This window comes from Pollachius pollachius (assembly GCF_949987615.1).
Source record: "Pollachius pollachius genome assembly, chromosome: 15".
NCBI lineage: Eukaryota > Metazoa > Chordata > Actinopteri > Gadiformes > Gadidae > Pollachius > Pollachius pollachius.
Window position 1 is genome coordinate 10,266,848 of NC_136948.1, and position 21,386 is coordinate 10,288,233.

General features: G+C 47.1%; 1 protein-coding gene across 1 annotated transcript; it reads left to right on the top strand.

Annotated features, from left to right (window-relative positions):
* Positions 1 to 1,254: 1,254 nt before the first annotated feature.
* impg1b (interphotoreceptor matrix proteoglycan 1b) lies at positions 1,255 to 21,098 on the top strand (the record flags this gene model as incomplete). Its single annotated transcript, XM_079752634.1, has 19 exons — positions 1,255 to 1,345; positions 3,692 to 3,907; positions 4,990 to 5,156; positions 5,389 to 5,417; positions 5,759 to 5,793; positions 5,898 to 5,935; positions 6,167 to 6,313; positions 7,120 to 7,178; positions 7,383 to 7,582; positions 8,104 to 8,499; positions 8,914 to 9,494; positions 10,228 to 10,314; positions 15,173 to 15,392; positions 17,638 to 17,848; positions 18,175 to 18,360; positions 19,239 to 19,425; positions 19,976 to 20,059; positions 20,682 to 20,700; positions 21,028 to 21,098. The coding sequence occupies 19 exons, from the start codon at positions 1,255 to 1,257 to the stop codon at positions 21,096 to 21,098; spliced, it is 3,024 nt and encodes a 1,007-aa protein (XP_079608760.1).
* Positions 21,099 to 21,386: the final 288 nt, after the last annotated feature.

The following is a 21,386-nucleotide window of genomic DNA, read 5'->3' on the forward strand; positions in this document are numbered from 1 at the left end:
AGAGGTGTAAAATGGGTACATCCAACAGCATCGGTCCATCGTTCTGCCCCCATGTGACCCAAAACTACTACAGTAATGATGTGCTGTCCCTTTAACTGGACGGCTGCCATCCACTATGGAGCTTGGTGATTATAGTGAAACAAAAACAACCTAAGAGGATCAGGTGTAAATGTAACAAATGGCCCATGGATGAGATCCAAATCAAAAGATCGTTCAGGAACCAAAATTCCCAAATTTGCACTTTGCAAGAAATGTTAGATGGAATCACCAATTCAAATTAATTGAGAAAAGGGTATTCTTTGTCTAATATACAACATATATGCAATGCATCATGAGTATTAATTCATCATCCAGCTCAAGTAGTATCAAACAGTGCTGGCAAAACACAATGCGTTTCAAGATATTGGCCGAGCTGCTGAAAGCCTTCCAACTTTTCTGTATTCATCATCAGAACTCAAAGGCTCAGGTCATCCATGCGACCACAAGAAGGGAGCACATTGTTGGACTGGAAGCTGGAAATACACAATGACCATCAACACAAGCTGATTAGGCAGCCAGCCTGGGTCGTCCCGGAACTGGTGAGAGGGAGAAAGAGGGAGAGAGAGAGAGAGCGAGAGAGAGAGAGAGAGAGAGAGAGAGAGAGAGAGAGAAACTGAATGGCATTATGGGGTGAGTAAGGGGGGAAACACAGGGGAGTTGGAAAGTGAGGAAGTTTGGACTACAGCAGAAAGTGTAAAGTGTCTAGGCGCGGTTTGTCCACCCAGAAGATGTGACTCAAGAAGGTGTCTCTAACGAGATGACTCCAGCAGCCACGTGGCCCTTAGGATTACAAGCAGCAGATGACGGGTAAAGAGATTACAGAAAAAGAGCCTGCTTCTTGAACCTCACCCCCCCTGTTGTGACAATAGAGAAGAGGAACCTTTCAGCAGGTGATCGGCCCGTTCATTTTCTGCCTTTTCTCCCCCCTTGGTTGGAGGTTTCTGGCTTGCCCACGACGGGTCATGAGATAAAGGCGTTCTCTTTACTTCAAAGAGGAACTAACTCAGATCCTCGCTGCTTGTGGGCTGCCCACTCAAAGGGCAGGTGTGGACTTGTATTTGGGGCAACGTTTGGCTGGGAGAGCGGGAGCTGAATCACTGGAGTCAGTGGAATAAAGGTTAGGCTCCTACATGCCTAGCTTATGGAAGTAAGATAACGAGACTCTGGATTGTACTGTCCATAACAAGGCTCTCAAATGACTTCTTCCATCCGGAAATGAACAACATCCTCCACTCCATCATGCTTACCAAATCTGGGCTTTACTTCACCGTGTTCTTGTTGACACTTCAAGCCAGTCAAACTAAAGGTAAGGCTGTGACGGAGGGAATATGGGAATTGATTTTCACCCTTTTAAAGGGTAATCTATATAGCTATTTTATTTAATTTTTTCAATTTGTTCTTTAAAGAAACTAGAGAGACACACTTTATGAAGAAGTTCCATCACTCTCAAGTGCTGGCTCATCAGTTGAGCAGTAATGACTAGTTTTATTCTGTTAATTGCTTCTCTTGGTAATGCTAGCAGTAATTCTCTCATTACCAGGGTGCCTAACAGGAGATTTACAACGCACCGCTGATCCACTTGACCCCGGCTCAAGTTGAAGGACAAGTTTGGTTAACTATAACCCTCTTTTCAGTAAACACAACTAAGACATCTAGAGTTGAACTAACCTGTTGATTGTTCCCTTTGAAATGAGTAGGACGTGTACAAGTCTCTAACAGCTAAACATACTAATTAGACATAAATGGAACTACAAATGGCTATAAAGAAACAGTTGGATAGAAACATCAATATCAACATCAATAAGCATCATAATCACATATTTTACGGCTGCCATGTTTGCAGAGCCTGAAAGTTCAGTACCCAGAGGGGGGAACAAAAGCTGCCCTGTTCTGCCTGTCGTGGGACACTAATCTTTAGTGGCTTGTAACTCTGCTAAGAGGCCCCTGCTGCCGTCGCAGCATTAGGGCCCATTTAATCATCTCCCCCGCCCCCTCCTGATCCCAGGGCTGTGCATGTGCAGGCTAGCATTCAAGAGAAGTCTAAAATATTCATAAGAAAATATAATACCAAGGCAGGGCAAGGAATTGGTGATCGATGTGGTCATCGTCTCTGGCAAACAAGGGAAATGCGCTACGATAATTAGGGCAGCCGGGCGCTTACTGGAACGCTACAGGACACGATCCTCCCTCTCTCACGGAGACCTAGTCTGTCAGGGGAATGTGCTGGTGTCGGTCCAAACGGTCCCCGGGCTGGCAGTATTGTCCATTGTGAGGGTATTATGCATTTGTAATGCAGTGATTAGCATTTGTTGCTAGATGGAGCCACTTTGTACTTTGTATGTCAACGTCGGTCTAGGTTAGTGTTTGAAACAAATATGATGAACCAAGAAATTGATTCAACTATCAAGGTCAATGCATTTTCCTTTTGTTCATGCTACATCACTCTTGTTTTAAAACCTTATTCGTCCCGGACCATAAATCCAAGAGGAAGTACATTGGGGTCCAGAGCAGAAGCTGCAGTCTTTGTTTTGAAGGTCTTCAGCTTAATGTCTGTATAGGGTCACATACGTTTACCACCTGGCGTCGTCGTGAACCTCCACCGCTCCCCTCGAACCTCCACCTCATCCCTCAAACCCCCAGCACTCCTCTCAAATCTCCACCTCTCCCCTGAAACCTCCACCACTCCTCTCAAACCTCCACCTCTCCCCTGAAACCTCCACCACTCCTCTCAAACCTCCACCACTCCTCTCAAACCTCTACCTCTCCTCTCAAAGCTCCAACTCTCCCTTCAAACCTCCACCTCTCATCTCAAACCTCCACCTCTCCCCCCAAACCTGGGTCTCTCAAAGCTCTACCTCTCGTCTCAAACCTCCACCTCTCCTCTCAAAGCTCCACCTCTCATCTCAAACCTCCACCTCTCATCTCAAACCTCCACCTCTCCCCTGAGACCTCCACCTCTCCCCCAAACCTGGGTCTCTCAAAGCTCTACCTCTCGTCTCAAAGCTCCACCTCTCATCTCAAACCTCCACTACTCGTCTCAAACCTCCACCTCTCATCTCAAACCTCCACCTCTCATCTCAAACCTCCAACTCTCCCTTCAAACCTCCACCTCTCATCTCAAACCTCCACCTCTCCCGAGACCTCCACCACTCCACTCAAACCTCCACCTCTCCCCTGAAACCTCCACCTCTCTCCCCAAACCTGGGTCTCTCAAAGCTCTACCTCTCGTCCCAAACCTCCACTACTCGTCTCAAACCTCCACCTCTCCTCTCAAACCTCCACCTCCCCTCTCAAACCTCCACCTCTCCTCTCAAACCTCCAACTCTCCCTTCAAACCTCCACCTCCCCTCTCAAACCTCCACCTCTCCTCTCAAACCTCCACCTCTCCTCTCAAACCTCCACCTCTCAGTGATGCAAGTCTGTTGGAGTGAGACTGTGACACAGCTTTTTTCTTTGGCATAAAAGTACATCAAAGTAAGGTTTATGTTCAGTTGTAACATACAAGGCCCTTGTAATAATTCAACTTATTACTGATATAGTATAGTATTTCATTCACATTTGACCCGCACAGACATAAAGTTACAAAAGGCACTTTTATAACACATAATAATGTGTGATTGTGTGTGGATGTGTGATTTTGTTGATGTTGTAGACGTTCAGGACCAGGCTCTTCCGGGCCTGAGAGATGTGAAATACCGACACTTCCTGGAAGCTCCTCGCCCGACGGAGCCGGCTACCGTCAGGGCGCCGCAGCACCGGCCGCGGAGCCAGAGGTCTGTGGCGGCGCTCAGCACGGGGGTGAAGGTGTGCCCGCAGGAGAACATGAAGGAGGTGATCACCAGCCACCGGGCTTACTACAAACTCAGAGGTACGGCGGAGGGGCACTCATAACGGGAGGGTTACGAATGGGAACGTAACATTGGATGTTCTCATTGGATTCTAAATAGTTTCTCGTTCACTTATATTATTGATTCATATTTTTTATTTGTATTAGTAATTGCACCAGAGTGAGTTGCAGACGATCATCTCCAACTGTTGTCCCTGGGACAGAGTCAGTGGGCATGGTTGTGAACCTAAATGTTGTTCAAAATATAAACCTTTTCTGAAAGGTCAGCATGCATTGAAATTGATTACGAATATCATAGGCTTCATCTTACTTCCATCTTCATTAGAAAGAGGCTACAAACTACTTTCAGCCTCAGTAGATTGTAGGCTACATCCTACATTTGAGATGTTAGGCTACTGTCAGATTTACTGTATGATCGTCTCTATGAGACACTGTTGATATTGTGATTGAACTGAGGTGATTATTGAGAGTCATATTGGGTGCCAATATATCCACAATACACTATGCTACTATACTGTATGATCATCAGGTGCACCACAGGGATCCTGGGTGAACATCTGACAAAACATATCTACGCGTGTCGAAGTGGTGTGTGCGTACAACACGCAGCATCTGTAAATGTCATGTGATGACATTTACAGTAACACACCTGCTTCCCACCTAATGGAGTGATGCTCAATGCGATATTGAAGTTGAGAAGGAAGACAGAGGCTCATTCTATTGAATATGTAAACCAAGATGAAAACCAGGTCGCTGCTTCTACACCACCACATATTCTTTTGTCACATTCTGTCTGCATGAAAGAGTGAATTCATAAATCTATTTGTCTGACATGAAGGTGACTTCTAAGCCGATGTCTGTTTTCTTTGTATAAAGTATTGACACACATATCTGGCACATGGGGTGTCTTGGCTTCCTGGCGTGTTCAAAGACCAAACTAAAGCAATACAACAGCTGGGTGTCCTCAGGGGAGGAACAAAGTGTAGGGTGATCGAATCCCAGTCGATCCCCAGTGTCCTCAGCCTATCCTCGGGGGCCGACTCCTTGCATCTGCCCTGACTGTTGGTTTAGTATAACACACGACACAAAATGTTTGTGCTCAGTCTGCCAGGAGGCCATATGGGAGGCTTTCCGGGTCTTCCTGGACAGGGTTCCTAACTCGGAGGAGTACAGTACCTGGCTCTACACCTGCCAGCATGAGAACCTGTGCATGGACACCTTGGCACTCAACTTCAGCCAATCACAGGAGCACCTTGACCTGGTGGCCCGGGTCAGTCTCACAGCAGCTAATCAGCTTTCAGCGTTCGATATGTTCAATAGAATACAACTGATGATGTTTCATATGCTGTACAAATTTAGAGCCTCATAGCTTGTTTTTGTACAAGAAAAAGTAATATCTATATAGTTGCAATATTGTTCCACATTCTCCACATAAAAGTTTACTTTGAATATTTCATTGAGGGGAAACTTGTGATTGTTGTTTCGCAATTCTCTACTTTCAGAGAGTGGCTGAGCATGCTGAAATTGTTGGGTATGTATTCATATTCTGATGCTTTTAATGAATGCTAATGAATACAGCCTTCTGACAGCCAATACATTAGAATGATAATATCTCACTGACTGAGCTGTTTTTATAGTCACACATTTTTATTGATTCCAACTATTTTAAAAACGACTACTACTTCAATCTTTTCTACAAAGTTATAAGAAAAATAAGTGTATTATTAATTACAACTGATTTGAAAGCAGACAGCTTATTTTTTTGGGCCGCTGCCAGTTATTGAGCTAATACCCACAGAAATGGATTTCCCAGTTGATTTATACATTATATATTTATAGGAACGTATAATGACTATGTACCCTCATTTCCAGAGCTGAAGAAGCTCTCCCTGATCCAGAGAGGGAATGTAAGCAACACCACTACTGCTTTATTCAACTGAAGATGTATTTTTTTTTTCAACACTATGAGTAAGCAAGATAAATAAAGTAATTAATCTCTTTTCTTTTCCAGGTTCTTGGACGACTGCAATCGTTTCACTTCCAACCGAGGTAGAGGACAAAAGAAGAGATGAACATTCAGTCTTCATCAAGTCAAATTGTTGATGTTGTTAACATGTAGTACGATTTCGTCCATATCTATTTGATCTATTAAGTCCAATTTGTTTAAAATGAACATAAACATGATTCCTTTTTTAGATTTTAAACAGAAAATTGACTTCAGATAAATGTCTATTGGTTTGGATGGCTAACTCAAAGGAACATGGTGCTCTGTGTTGCCAGATGACGGAGGGTGTGAACGAGATCCAGGAGAATGGTGAGGAGCATGTGGTGGAGTTCAGCGTCACCATGGTGGACCCGGGCTACAGCGCTCTGCTCCACTCTGAGTTCCCCCAGTACCGCCGGATCACCCAGGACCTCACACAGCGGGTAGGAGAACACTGACCACTCACTGAGGGTTCATGGGGAGAATGGATCTCATATGCGGGGTCACACGGTCAAGATCGATGTTCATCGGCCACTGAAAACTAGACCAACAGACCAACAGACCAACAGACCAACAGACCAACAGACCAACAGACCAACAGACCAACAGACCAACAGACCAACAGACCAACAGACCAACAGACCAACAGACCAACAGACCAACAGACCAACAGACCAACAGACCAACAGACCAACAGACCAACAGACCAACAGACCAACAGATCAACAGATCAACAGACCAACACACCAACAGTCCAACAGAACAACAGTCAAACAGAAAAACTAGACAAATAGACAAACAGACAAGTTCTAATTTCTAGTAGAATTTAGACTAGAGTGTGGGCTGGATTATACACAACGGACCTTTAACTTTAGTAGATAAGTAGATAAGACATGGTGGTATAGCCCCACCTGCAGCTTAGTTTTGTATGCTTATCTTCCACTTGTAACAGATCAAATCATCTCATTCCCCCCCATGTCCATCCACCATGGCCTCTTAAACTCTACGGAAACACTGGCGTTGAATATTTGAGCTATAGCTCTACAAAAAATAAGTTTTCTTTAAGGTCCTGCTTGTCTCTTTTCATAGATAATTACAGAATAAATCCATGGACATTTTAAAACGCTCCATATTGTAGTTGACTATATTGAAGGGTATGAGGGGTCTGCCCTACTTCAGATGCAGCACAACACATTCCACACCCACACAAACATTTCATTGTTCAGTCTGTATTTCCTTCCTCTTGTAGATGCTTCATGTTTTCCAGAAAGTTCCAGGATTCAAAGAAATACGTGTTCTAGGATTTAGGTGAGTCATGTATGTTTCTAATAAGGTCTTTGTACAAGAAATAACTTGCTTCGTGGAATTTGGCCCTTCAAATACAAATCAATACAACACAACACAATTCGATAAATGCAACACTACGTTCAGAGATTTACAAAGAGTCCCCGGGGCCTGTGCCTTGACCTCACCTTGAAGGTACCGTGTGACTCATCTGCTCTTGTCGCTCAGATCTGAAGACGTATCGGTGCGCTGCGCCGTGGTGTTCAACGGCCACACCGAGCTCGGGGAAGATTCGGAGGTCTTGGTGGAACCGGGTTCCGCTGTGGAGGAGAACCCCAACGGACCCAAGCTGAAGTTCATCGTGGCCAATGCCTTGAGGCAGGAGACCTCCCTGCCTCTGGACCTGCAAACCCTCAGCTTTGAGGCCGGTAAGCATCCTGTGGACCATGTTCACATTCTCATTATTGAGGCAAAATGCTGGATAAACCAAGACAAAGGGGAGACGGAGTCTCACGAGGGCACTCGTGAGCAAGATGCCGGAACGCCTTACAAAGCTCCTTAATTAGTTATATCTAGATAAAGATGCACAGCAAATTGCTTTAGAGAAAAGTGTCTGCTAAACACATGACATGTAATGGCCCTGACACACCAACCAGATTATCGGTCGTCGGACAGTCTGGCGAGAAACGGCAGTCGGATCGTTTTTGGCATTGCCGATTCAACATGTGCAATCGGCTGAAAAGAACACCGTCCGCTTGAAAAGATCACCGACGGCTTTGACGACGGCCGATCGCACAGCACACACCATGCAGACTCAGGTCACCGATCTCGCAATACTGTCTGATGACCGACAATCTGGTTGGTGTGTAAGGGCCTTAAGAGACGAACGGCTTCCCCACATCAGATAGTATAACATTTGTTGTTTATTCTTACTAATCTGTTTGGCCAGTGAGCACCATCTACCCCGGAGACGGAGCAGACAGTGAGGCCCTCCTCCCCATCCCAGAGGAGGGATCCGTCCCTGTGACAACCCCCACTCCAGGGTACCGCCCCACTCTGGCTGCAGTGCTCCACAACTCCCTGGAAGAGTTCCCGGGGGGGCCGGACACTCTGCCCTTCACCCTCCCCATCCCGAGCGCCGAACCAGACGTCGCCGTAGCAACCGTCAGCGGCAGCGGTTCTGCGTCGGCTTCCGCTGGCGAGGAATCGGCAGAGGAAGAGAGCGCTGAGATGCCTGCTGTAGAAGAAGAGGCCCAGGAGGTGTTAACGGGAGAGAGCCCTACCTCAGAGGGGGGCGGGGAACGTGAGGCGGACACGACTCAACCTGAAGTTCAGGTCACCCAAGGTAAGACTGACGTGGCTCTAATCTTATTTTATCCACAAACTAATCTCCAATCAAATCTGCTTGACTTGTAAATAGAGAGAGCAGAAAGAGCCTGGACACCCTAGATGTGTCCCCTCTCTCTATGCTCCCTCCTCCGTTTCTAATCAGGTACCTAATCAGGTAAAAGATGCTATGATTGGTAAGGAATGAGCCGGATCCGTCGCAATTCAAAATAGTCTCATAAAGAGGCAGCCGCAACACGAAGCCGATCATTTTACAGAGCATTTTGAGCAATTGCTCTGTACATTCAAATAATAATCTCATCTACAGTACCTTGAACTAGTCTCCTCCTAGTCCTTCATTGTGATGATCACAAAGCTATCTTCTGACTTCCCCTTTCTCCTCTGCTGCGGCCCCCCCCTCTTTGCTCCCCAGCCGCAGTGGAGGACCTGGACCCGCCGGGAGAGGTGGACCCCGTGGACACGTCCTCTCCTGGACCCCCATGGATCTCCTCAACAGAACCCCTCATGGCAGGGGCCATAGATGGATTCATGGGGGCAGCAGAGGTCTCGACTCCCTGGGGCAGTGAGGAACCGGAGGAGACCCACGGGGCGGTCCGACCACCCGGTCCCACCGACGGCACCAACGCGATCGAGGAAGAGGAGGAGCCGGTCCACAGCGGCGGGGTGACTCCGCCTCTGATGGAGGGGCCCGTGGCTGTGGTCCCCGACGGACAGGACGAGGAGAGCGTTACCGGGACGGAGGCGCGGGTCACAGGAGGAGAGGAGGACAGCGGCAGCGGGTTTCCCGCCCAGTCGGACGAGCGGCCCCAGGAGTCGGGGGCCACGCCGGCGGCGAGGCAGATGAGCACTGGGCCCCTGGGGACCGCCCTGGACCTCAACAAGGAGTTAGTGGTGTTCTTTAGCTTGAGGGTCACTAACATGATGTTCTCCGACGACCTGTTCAACAAGAACTCTACCGAGTACCGATCTCTGGAGAACACCTTCCTGGAGCTGGTAGGTAAACACGCTGTGGCGCTCCACGTCTTACTGCTGCACGCCGTGTTGTGGCGGCTGCTGAGGTAGTCTGACACAATGTAGCGCTAGGGGTGGTCGTCTGAGCAGCTGGCACACTGTCAGGTCAGGGGCTGTGGTCTGAACAGCTGACACACTGTCACGTCAGGGGCTGTGGTCTGAACAGCTGACACACTGTCACGTCAGGGGCTGTGGTCTGAACAGCTGACACACTGTCACGTCAGGGGCTGTGGTCTGAACAGCTGGCACACTGTGACTTTAGGAGCGGTCGTCTGAACAGCTGACACACTGTCATGTTAGGGGCTGTGGTCTGAAAAGCTGACACACTGTCACGTTCAGACCTGCATTAACCTGCCATTGAGCCCTGGGGCTGAGAGGTTTCGTAGGCGGGGGGGGGGTTGGATGAGGAATCCTGACGGGGGGGGGCTCATGATAGGCCTTTGATCTTTGTAAGCTCCAAACAAATATATGATTCATGATGGCTTCCTCATCATGATGTTCTCTCACCAATATGCTTTATTCTCACAGCTGCTATTTTTCTTTCGCACCGATAAATAAAACGCGGTACAAATGACTGGGACATGTAGTCCTTCAGATTCCAGTCGAGTGTTTCATCCTTAGTCAATCCGAGTCAATCAAATACTGTTATGTATCACATCAAATGTACCATGGCGGCCGGTCAGAAATGCTGGTTAAACACGTGTGCTCTACTTAGACGCAGCACTCATCTAGCGAGCGGAGGGCATTCCCCGGAGCCTCCAGTAAGTCTGGGCCACGACTGCGGACCCTAGCCTCCATCCCGGTACTCATTCCATATTGGAACTATTCACCCTCTCACGCCTCTGCCGTTCACCCGCTCTACTAACGTCTTCTGCTCTGTCGCTAACGCCGGGAGAAGTTAACATTTCTGACTAAAACAAACTTAAGAACTAAAGATTCCTCCATTAGATCACAGACCTTCTATCTTTGTTTTATTTATAAGGTTTAATGCCATGAAACATGTTCATGTGCTAGGTGTTTGTTCTTTTGTGGCCTTCATTCGTTGCGATGTGCTAAAGCTTTTACTTCTATAGGGAAGTTTGCTCTTCTATTTGCTGTCAACCACACCAGAATTGTAGTTGATCACATGTGTTTTCTAGTTTTCTGGACCAAGAGAATGAAGGGAGGTTTGTTCTGAACTCATTCAATGTTTAGGAAGTAATTGCTGGTCTTTTTTATTTTGTACCTTGTAGAAAATACTTTGTTCCTAAATGGCATGAGTAGATGACCTATTGGTATTTGAACGGTTTCTCTTGTATGTTTGTTCTAAGGGCAGGGCATTGTGCTGCACATTAAAGACATCATTTTTTTGCTACACTTGCCATCCATGTTTACCATAAGCAACAGGTGAAATTAATGTGAATATTGGTTAGAGCTGGTCAAAATCACAAGACCTGCTTGGGGATTCAGGTAGTGTGGTGGTGCAGAGGTTTCTGACTAGTGTAAGAAGCTTAGAGTGCGGCTCGTTATTACAAGCACAACACACAGTGGCCTATTAGCAGTTCAATCCGCTTAGCCCAACATCAACCAGCCCTCGAGTGCTGGGAGGGAGCGTGCTGAGAGGGCAGAGGCTTTGGGAGATGGCCGCCACCACAGATGTTTCTAGGCCACTAACAGGTGTTGCTAGGCCAATTACAGGTGTTGCTAGGCTATCAACAGGTGTTACTAGGCCACTAACATGTGATGCTAGGCCACTAACATGTGTTGCTAGGACTATAACAGTTGTTCTTTTAAGCGCATTCAGATCAATCGCACAGCATCGTAGAATCTGTTTGCTGGAGTAGGGTAAAACAGTGGCAAATATCTTGACATGAATACGGATTATGGTCAAATACATTTAGTTCATCAACTGCAGTATGAAAGCCACACAGCATCTTGCTGTCTTGTCCAATAAGCCAATACCATGCTCCCATATTAAAGGGTTAAGTTAGTCACAACTGCTGGACAAAATTATGCATTTCTCTCATTTGAAATTGAGATGTGTCTTAATGAAGAATCAATTGACATCAATATAGTTTGAAGGCTTAAAAGACTTAAGGATGACCAGGGAAACCTATCTTTAGACCTGGCTGAGCAGTGCCCTATGCTGCCCAGTGTTATGTAAACGCCTTACCCTCCAACTGCTACAGAATATCAATACAAATTGGATTTCCCTGCTGCCCTCAGCGATGCCAAGAAGGAAAGCGACTGTAAGCTGGGCTGAAGGGGTCAGGCTTTATGGGAGACGGGAAGTTACTCCAGTTGGCGCTATAGCTGTAATGCTATCTGAGTTTAGGCTCTGGGGGTTGTTCTGTGCTATAGCTTAAATGCTATCTGAGATTGGGCAGAAACCTCTGTGAGCTGTTCTGTGCTCAAGCTTTAATGATATAAGAGTCTAGGTAGAAACCTCTGAGTTTCTGTGCTATAGCTTTAATGCTATCTGAGTTTAGGCAGAAACCTCTGGGAGATGTTCTGTGCTATAGCTTTAATGCTATCAGAGTTTAGGCTTGCTATAGCTTTAATGCTATCAGAGTTTAGGCTCTGGTGGCTGTTCTGTGCTATAGCTTTAATGCTATCTGAGTTTAGGCAGATACCTCTGGGAGCTGTTCTGGTCTATATCTTTAATGCTATCGGAGTTTAGGTTCTGGTACTGTTCTGTGCTATAGCTTCAATGCTATCTGAGTTAAGGCAGAAACCTCTGAGTTTCTGTACTATAGCTTTAATGCTATCTGGGTTTAGGCTCTGTGAGCTGTTCTGTGCTATATATTTAATTATATCAGAGTTTAGGATCAGGGAGTTGTTCTGTGCTTCAGCTTTGATGCTATCAGAGTTTAGGCAGAATTTCTTTGCTTTAGAAATGTCTTCTTCGTAGATAAGAATAAAGACATTTTAACAGAGATGAATAAATATTTTATCTCTTTGAAAAGTATCTAGAAACATTTTTAAATCTATCCCAAAAGAAAAGTCACATGAAGTCACTGAAACTCTCCATCTCCAATCTTAAAATGGATGCCCAAACCATTAGTAATGAAACATTATGATCGATCATATTTCGCTTGAATCTTCTAGAAAATTCTTTCTGGCAAAACTAATGTGGCCAGAAGTTTGCAATGGTAAGTTGATATTTGTTTATATTTGTAATCTGTTACCTTTGGAATTGTATGTTTTTAAATGGGCTTAAAGACGATAACGCTAAAAACGCTAACCCGTAAAACTGCTGTTTTAAATTACTTTTCTGCCAAAGAAGAACCCGGTAGTTCCTAGCCCATTTAAAAGGTCCTATTCTGATGTTTAGGTGGATAAGGGATTGACGTTATCATATTAGTATAGGAATCCCTCCTTGTATCTGTGTCACCTTACGGCTGTACCTACTGGTTTGTGAAGCAACCAATAACATTGGAAATGGAGGTTTAACACTTAATTAATATAATTCATGAATGGCACTTTATTCTCACTTGATGTTTAAAATGTATATTTGATATTGAGGTTCCCTTAAAATGAGGTTGTGCTTTGCTAGGTTTTCCAAAGCAAGAACCAGTAGATACAAGCGTACCTCGATGAGCTGCTTCGCTTGTTGTCATGTTTCTGATCCTAGCATCATGCTAGCCACATGAAGACCAGCATCATGGTAGCTACATGAAGCCCGCTGACAGGCAGCAGGTGTAGTGAACAGTCACTGGGACAAATGGGGGGGGGGGCAGGACTCAGACTGAGAGGCCTGCAAGTCATTCTTCTTGTATCGATCTCTCTCTCTCTCTCTCTCTCTCTGTCTCTCTCTGTCTCTCTCTGTCTCTGTCTCTCTGTCTCTCTCTGTCTCTTTCCCTTAGTGACCCTGGTCCTCTGCAGTCTGAGGGCCGTTGTGCAGGGAGCATCAGACCAGTGTTCAGGGGCCTCTCTCTCTCTCTCTCTCTCTCTCTCTCTCTCTCTCTCTCTGTCTCTGTCTCTCTCTCTCTCTCTGTCTCTCTCTGTCTCTCTCTGTCTCTCTCTGCCTCTTTCCCTTAGTTACCCTGGTCCTCTGCAGTCTGAGGGCCCTTTTGCAGGGAGCATCAGACCAGTGTTCAGGGGCCTCTTATCTGCTGCCCTGCAGCGAGGCACGGGGCAGAGAGCAGAGAGCAGCAAACTAATCTCCCGGCTCACCTGGTGGTGGGCTGCTCTGGCAGGGCTCACCTCAGTGTGCGTTCACATTACTTGGTTCAAACTTGAGCAATACTATATGAGGATTGCTGACTTTTTCGGGGATCTTGATTTCACTTCTAAAAGGAATAATGGGCTGTAGTTGAGCTTTTAGCAGCATCTTTCCAATTTATTCAACAAAAGGAATTGCATGTACAATCATAGATTTAACGTTTTCTGGCAAGGCAGTGTGAATTGGTACCCTTCAGCTGTAGTGTGTCTCTAGCCATACATTATAGTGTACATCCAGTTTGTACAGTTTTATAAGAACCAAATGAGACTCAGAGGTTATCATTGGTCCATAGTGCTTCGGCTGTGCATCATTTCTCTATTTCATTCTCCTCATTTTCCAGTACCTTAATCACAGTTTATAGTAAATGTTCCAATGTTCTCAGAGTAATGGTGTGTTCAAGATGCCTCGTACACCACCCGCACGAGTTGCAAGTGGAGAAATCTCCGAGCTTCCTGCGGCATTTCCCAGAGGAACGTCCCACTTGGAATTCTGAGAGTATGCTGAGTTTAGTGAGGCTGACCGTATGACTCTACAACAAAAATGGCAGCGCCCGTAAAGAGCTTTATTTTCTTTGTATTTGTACCACGTTGGTCATTCTAATGTCGATTTTAAATGCGCTTACACACTTGATTACATTGCTACTTTTTTCCAGTCACTAATTTATGCATTGCACGGTTTTGCTGTGCGGGCAATACAATGTAAAGTTGTATTGTTTGTTTTCGAACTAGTTTGCTAAAGAGGCTAATGTATCTAACAATGACTAGCCAACGACATGACACAATCACAAAGACAAACGGGAACGCTATAAGTGGTACAAGCCAGGAAATTACGTCACAAGAACAACTCGTGCGGGTGGTGTACGAGGTATCTGGAACACCCCATAACACCTTCTGCAGGGCTCTTCCCAGCTCCGCCCCCTCCCCCATCCAGCTCCGCCCCCTCCCCCATCCAGCTCCGCCCCCTCCCCATCCAGCTCCGCCCCCTCCCCACCTCCCCACCCCTGCACTAACTGAGCTCCCTCCTGCTCTCTGGCTGTGGCCCGCTCCCCTCCCCGGTCTTGTTCTCAGGAGGATGAACTCGTTGTCCAAGTGCTCCATTGAATAAACTCTAATAAACTAAACAGACAGAGTTCACTTTTCAATTAACATGTTGATGGAAAACGTTCTCCTCCCAGAATCAAGAATCAATTCACCCTTCCCCTCCCATAGGATGTGGTAGGCATTCATGATTAAAAGATGAGCTACAAAGGCACCACAAAGTCATTCTGTTTCTTTCTGTCATTCGGTTCTAGAAAAAAGAGTAACTTTATATTGATCCATTCCATTAGAAATTGATTTGTAACAGAGACTAACTTAATTGTTTCATAATTTTCATTTAAATGGCCTGTATAGCCTGATGTGTATTCTACCGTTTACCTTGTCTGAACAACATGGATCTCCGCCTATCTGTCCTCCAGCTCCTCCCCTACCTGCAGTCCAACCTGACGGGCTTCAAGCAGCTGGAGATCCTGAACTTCCGTAACGGGAGCGTGGTGGTGAACAGCAGGATGAAGCTGGACCGGCCCGTCCCCTACAACGTGACCGAGGCGGTTCACTGCGTCCTGGAGGAGTTCTGTGGCGGCGCCGCCAAGAGGCTAGACATCAAGATCGACAGCCGCAGCCTGGACATAGAACCAGGTACAAGTCTCTCTTAGTCCGCTCCCTGGACATAGAACCAGGTATGAGTCTCTCTTAGTCCGCTCCCTGGACATCGAACCAGGTACAAGTCTCTCTTAGTCCGCTCCCTGGACATAGAACCAGGTACAAGTCTCTCATAGTCCACTCCCCGGACATAGAACCAGGTCCGAACCCTTCATCGTCCGCTCCCTGGACATAGAACCAGTTACAAGTCTCTCTTAGTCCGCTCCCTGGACATAGAACCAGGTACAAGTCTCTCTTAGTCCGCTCCCTGGACATAGAACCAGGTACAAGTCTCTCATAGTCCACTCCCCGGACATAGAACCAGGTCCGAACCCTTCATCGTCCGCTCTCTGGACATAGAACCAGGTACAAGTCTCTCTTAGTCCGCTCCCTGGACATAGAACCAGGTACGAGTCTCTCTTAGTCCGCTCCCTGGACATAGAACCAGGTACATGTCTCTCTTAGTCCGCTCCCTGGACATAGAACCAGGTACAAGTCTCTCATAGTCCACTCCCCGGACATAGAACCAGGTCCGAACCCTTCATCGTCCGCTCTCTGGACATAGAACCAGGTCTGAATCTCTCATAGTCTGCCCTCTGGACGTGGAGCAATGTACGAGGGGTTAATAGTTCGCTTGGTGGGGTTCACAGGCTGCCGGGTGGGGTTCACAGGCTGCCGGGTGGGGTTCACAGGCTGCTGGGTGGGGTACACAGACTGCCGGGGGGGAGTTCACAGGCTGCCGGGTGGGGTTCACAGGCTGCTGGGTGGGGTTCACAGGCTGCCGGGTGGGGTTCACAGGCTGCCGGGTGGGGTTCACAGGCTGCCGGGTGGGGTTCACAGGCTGCTGGGTGGGGTTCACAGGCTGCCGGGTGGGGTTCACAGGCTGCCGGGTGGGGTTCACAAAACATATTTTGTCCCAAGCGACTTCCAGTGAGTTGACACATGTCCTCATCATTCTCATTTCGATTTAGTCACTTAAAGCAGAGACTTTAGTCCACAGCTACCTGCAGCTGGACGAACATCAGGGTTAGATGTTAGATGGAACATCAGGGTTAGATGTTAGATGGAACATCAGGGTTAGATGTTAGATGGAACATTCAGGGTTAGATGTTAGATGGAACATTCAGGGTTAGATGTTAGATGGAACATTCAGGGTTAGATGTTAGATGGAACATTCAGGGTTAGATGTTAGATGGAACATTCAGGGTTAGATGTTAGATGGAACATTCAGGGTTAGATGTTAGATGGAACATTCAGGGTTAGATGTTAGATGGAACATTCAGGGTTAGATGTTAGATTGAACATTCAGGGTTAGATGTTAGATGGGAGCTGTTGTGGGCCTCTTGCTGCAGGGTGGAGACAGGTCAGGACTGCCGGGAGTCGAACCAGTGTGAGTGTTGCTGATGTATTGAGACGTCAGCGAAGAGCTTCTCCCTGGGCTGGTTTGAGTCACCAGGCTTAGAGCAGTGCTACGCTTGTTAAGGTTCCATCCTACACTTTTGGGATTCTTGAAGGAAAACATTTTAAACTTTTTTAATTACATGCATTGACTGGACACATTTTAAACTCGTTCTCTCTTCTCTGCAGTCTTGGCAATGTCATTTATTTCAAATTAAGAAATGGTCAAATTTACTCCTCAATTAAGATTTATGCCTCTTTCGTCCGACTCCTGGTCAAATACCTCTAAACTTTGGCATTTAGCATGTGTGGTGACGCCCTGAAAGAACCTGATATAAATAAACAAGGCTTCTGATGTTTTATTAATTCAAACGGTTACCAAAATCTTCACCCTTGTGTCCACGCTGTGTTCCTGTCTCCACCCTCATGTGTCTCACCCCCCTGTCTCCACCCTCATGTGTCTCACCCCCCTGTCTCCACGCTCATGTGTCTCACCTTCCTGTCTCCACCCTCATGTGTCTCACCTCCCCGTATCCACCCTCATGTGTCTCACCTCCCGTCTCCACACTCCTGTCTCACCTCCCCGTCTCCGCCCTCATGTGTCTCACCTCCCCGTCTCCACCCTCATGTGTCTCACCTCCCCGTCTCCACCCTCGTGTGTCTCACCTCCCCCTCATGTGTCTCACCTTCCTGTCCCCCCCTTGTTTGTCTCACCTCCTGTCTCCACCCTCATGTGTCTCACCTCCCCCTCATGTGTCTCACCTCCCTGTATCCCCGCTCATGTGTCTCACCTCCCCGTCTCCCCCCTCATGTGTCTCACCTCCCCGTGTGATCCTGTTCCCAGAGGACCAGGCAGACCCCTGTAAGTTCCTAGCGTGCGGTGAGTCCTCGCGCTGCGTGGTCAACAGCTGGACGGGGGAGGCAGAGTGTGTCTGTGACCCCGGCTTCCTGGCCAGCGGCGGCCGGCCCTGCCAGAGCGTCTGCACCCTGCAGCCGGACTACTGCCTCAACGACGGCGTCTGCCACATCGTCCTCGGGCACGGCGCCACCTGCAGGTAAGACCACCGTGCATGTGAACGGATGAATGGATGAATGAAGGAATGAAGGAATACATGAATGCAGAGATCAATGAATCCACAAATGATTGCTCGAATCAATAAATCAATGAATGAGGGTTGCAGGAATTCATGAATGAATATATAGATTAATGAATGTTCCGATTTTTCAAAACGGTTTGTAACGGCTAATCACACTCACACCTGGTGGTGTAATATGTCACCTTTAATGAATGACTAAATGAAAGCGGGAAACCCTAACCCTTAGGCTCCCCCTAACCCTAACCCTGACCCTGACCCTGACCCTGACTGTGTGGTGCTTCCAGGTGCCCTGTGGGCCGGTCCTGGCACTACCACGGGGAGCGCTGCACTGAGCTGGTGTCCATCCCCCTGGATCCCTCCCTGATCGCGGGCTGCCTGGTGGGCAGCCTCTGTCTGGTGGGCAGCGTGCTCGCCATCCTCCTCTTCGTCAACAAGAAATGCGTTCAGACCAGGAAGGCTGTGACACTGGTGTAAGTGGACACCAGCGCTGGGGTTTAGTGGTGGGACGGCGGGGTTTAGTAGTGGGACTGTGGGGTTTAGTTGTTGGACGGTGGGGTTTAGTAGAGGAACTGTGGGGTTTAGTAGAGGAACTATGGGGTTTAGTAGAGGAACTGTGGGGTTTAGTAGAGGAACTGTGGGGTTTAGTAGAGGAACTGTGGGGTTTAGTTGTTGGACGGTGGGGTTTAGTAGAGGAACTGTGGGGTTTAGTAGTAAAACGGTGGAGTTTAGTAGAGGAACTGTGGGGTTTAGTTGTGGGACTGTGGGGTTTAGTAGAGGAACTGTGGGGTTTAGTAGAGGAACTGTGGGGTTTAGTAGTAGAACGGTGGAGTTTAGTAGAGGAACTGTGGGGTTTAGTTGTGGGACTGTGGGGTTTAGTAGAGGAACTGTGGGGTTTAGTAGAGGAACTGTGGGGTTTAGTTGTTGGACGGTGGGGTTTAGTAGAGGAACTGTGGGGTTTAGTAGTAAAACGGTGGAGTTTAGTAGAGGAACTGTGGGGTTTAGTTGTGGGACTGTGGGGTTTAGTAGAGGAACTGTGGGGTTTAGTAGAGGAACTGTGGGGTTTAGTAGTAGAACGGTGGAGTTTAGTAGAGGAACTGTGGGGTTTAGTTGTGGGACTGTGGGGTTTAGTAGAGGAACTGTGGGGTTTAGTAGAGGAACTGTGGGGTTTAGTAGTGGAACGGTGGGGTTTAGTAGAGGAACTGTGGGGTTTAGTAGAGGAACTGTGGGGTTTAGTGGTGGAACGGTGGGGTTTAGTAGTAGGGTTAAGTAGTGGGACTGTGGTGTTTAGTAGTGGGACTGTGGTTTCTGTTGGGTACCTGTTCACCAGCGTGTTCCCCTGTGCTCCCAGGCCCGGCCTCGCCCCCTATGCCTTTGAGAATACTCTGAGAGAGAACCCGGTGTTTGAGAATGACGAGGGTGTGTTGACCCAGGTGTCCACGTTACAATACCCCAGCTCCAGCTCTGGGTCGTCCCAGACCCAGCAGTCCGAGCTGGACACGTTTGGCTCGATAGAGAATATCCATCTGAGTATCGAGGTAACCAGTACCGCGCCGCCGCTAACCGGTTAACCCAAAGCCTTCAACAGTCAACTAACCGTAGCTCGTCGTCGGCTAACATGCCCTCTGATGGGTCTTGAATAACCTTCTTCTCTTTAACCTCAGATTGTTGTGGTTGAATACTAACACTTCAGTAGTTCATCTCAACCGAAAAGAAAATGTATTTTTCTAATTTCTTCATTCAATAGATTACAGAAAAGAGTCGTTGTATATGAAGTGATTGTTGAACTGAAGCTTTTCTCCTTAACCCTCATATGGCCATGATATGAAATCACAATACTTAAATCCAGAGCCTCGGGCTGAACTCAGGAGAGAACGATTTCTAGATCAAACTCCCCCCTGGTCGTGGAAGGTAAGGTCTGCCAGAGTGTTCACCTGTCTGATCCATCGTGTTCTTCAAGTAGCAGGATGGCTTCTGAACCGAGACGAGCCGTGTTGTTTCGGTCCTATTACCCATGGGAGCATTCAGGGTTCATATGAAACCTACAGAAGTGTGTTGTTGATGCATCGGTGGTGTGTTCATCTGCAGATCCCCAGGCAACTCTACTCCAGCAGAACCCAGCGGTTAGTCTCTGGAACGGTGGACTTCCATCACTGCATACCTCACAATGAGGTGAGGAGTGCTCCCGCTCACACTCGCTTTCTCCGTGTGTGTGTGTGTGTGTGTGTGTGTGTATGGTCTTTGTGCCAAAGGAATATTATGTTATCCTTTTTAATTAAAGCTGGGGTAGGCAGTTTATTTAATATTGTTTCTTATTTTAACATCCCGACACCAATAAATCAATCAAATGCTCTGACAACAAAAACTGTGGATTCTGTGGCTGTAGCAGGTCTGTAAAAAACATCTCATTCTGGCCGGATGCAATAAATGGATGGCCTGCATGCCTTTGTGCCAAGATAATTGATTCTTCTGTAAATAACATTGTGTACATTGACCTCATTTTATTGACAGGATTATGCAAAGGGTTCTTGTGTGTGTGTGTGTGTGTGTGTGTGTGTGTGTGTGCGTGTGTGTGTGTGTGTGTGTGTGTGTGTGTGTGTGTGTGTGTGTGTGTGTGTGGGTGCTGCGATTACCTACACAACCATAATTGTATGCGTAGGTACTGCAGTTGAAATGCAGAGTTGTAAGGAAAATAAACAGTGGACATCATCAATCAACATGAAGAAAGACTGTCGAATTGGTACCACGTCGTAATCGTTCTAATCTAATTCAACATACAATACATCTCTTCCAGCTTTATGATGCCTGCAAAGGTAAGATGCATGATCAGTGCTGGGGGTCTCCATTAAGGGTCTGTTTCTCTTTCTCTAGTCTGTCATCAATGTTCCGGTATTTACCCTGCAGGTTAGAGACAGGATCACAGTGAAACCAATCCATAAACGACTTCCAATCATACAACCATATCTAAGAGATCCAATTATGATTTACTGCCAATTAAGACTTACCGAATGATCACTAGAGTACAACCAAAAAACAAAACCCTTTCCTTTTTCCTTTCTGCTCTGTCCCAAATGTATTTTAAATATACTGATTATTTCCATCGTCCGTCATCCATACCTGTGTGTTCTGCTTTCTCGTAGACGCTGCGACCAGCAGGTCACAAGTACAGGACGTGTGTTCACGCCAGGCCTCGGGAGACAGAGCTTATTGATGTTTCAGTCCTGTGAAGATCTCCTCTGTAGACAACGCACCTTTAACACACAAATTAAGTAATACGCATGTTTCCCTGTACAGTATTTAAGAAATGTTCATTTTGAGAGTAGGCCCGGCGTGTAAAGGTTTGTAGTGCTGTGTCTTAGACAGAAAGAGCCTGTGTTCCCTGAAGAGGTGGATCTATGTGGAACCTAAGATGTATTTCTACTGTATGTTTGGTGTTGTAACCTGAGGAGGTGGGTCTATGTTGAACCTAAGATGTATTTCTACTGTATGTTTGGTGTTG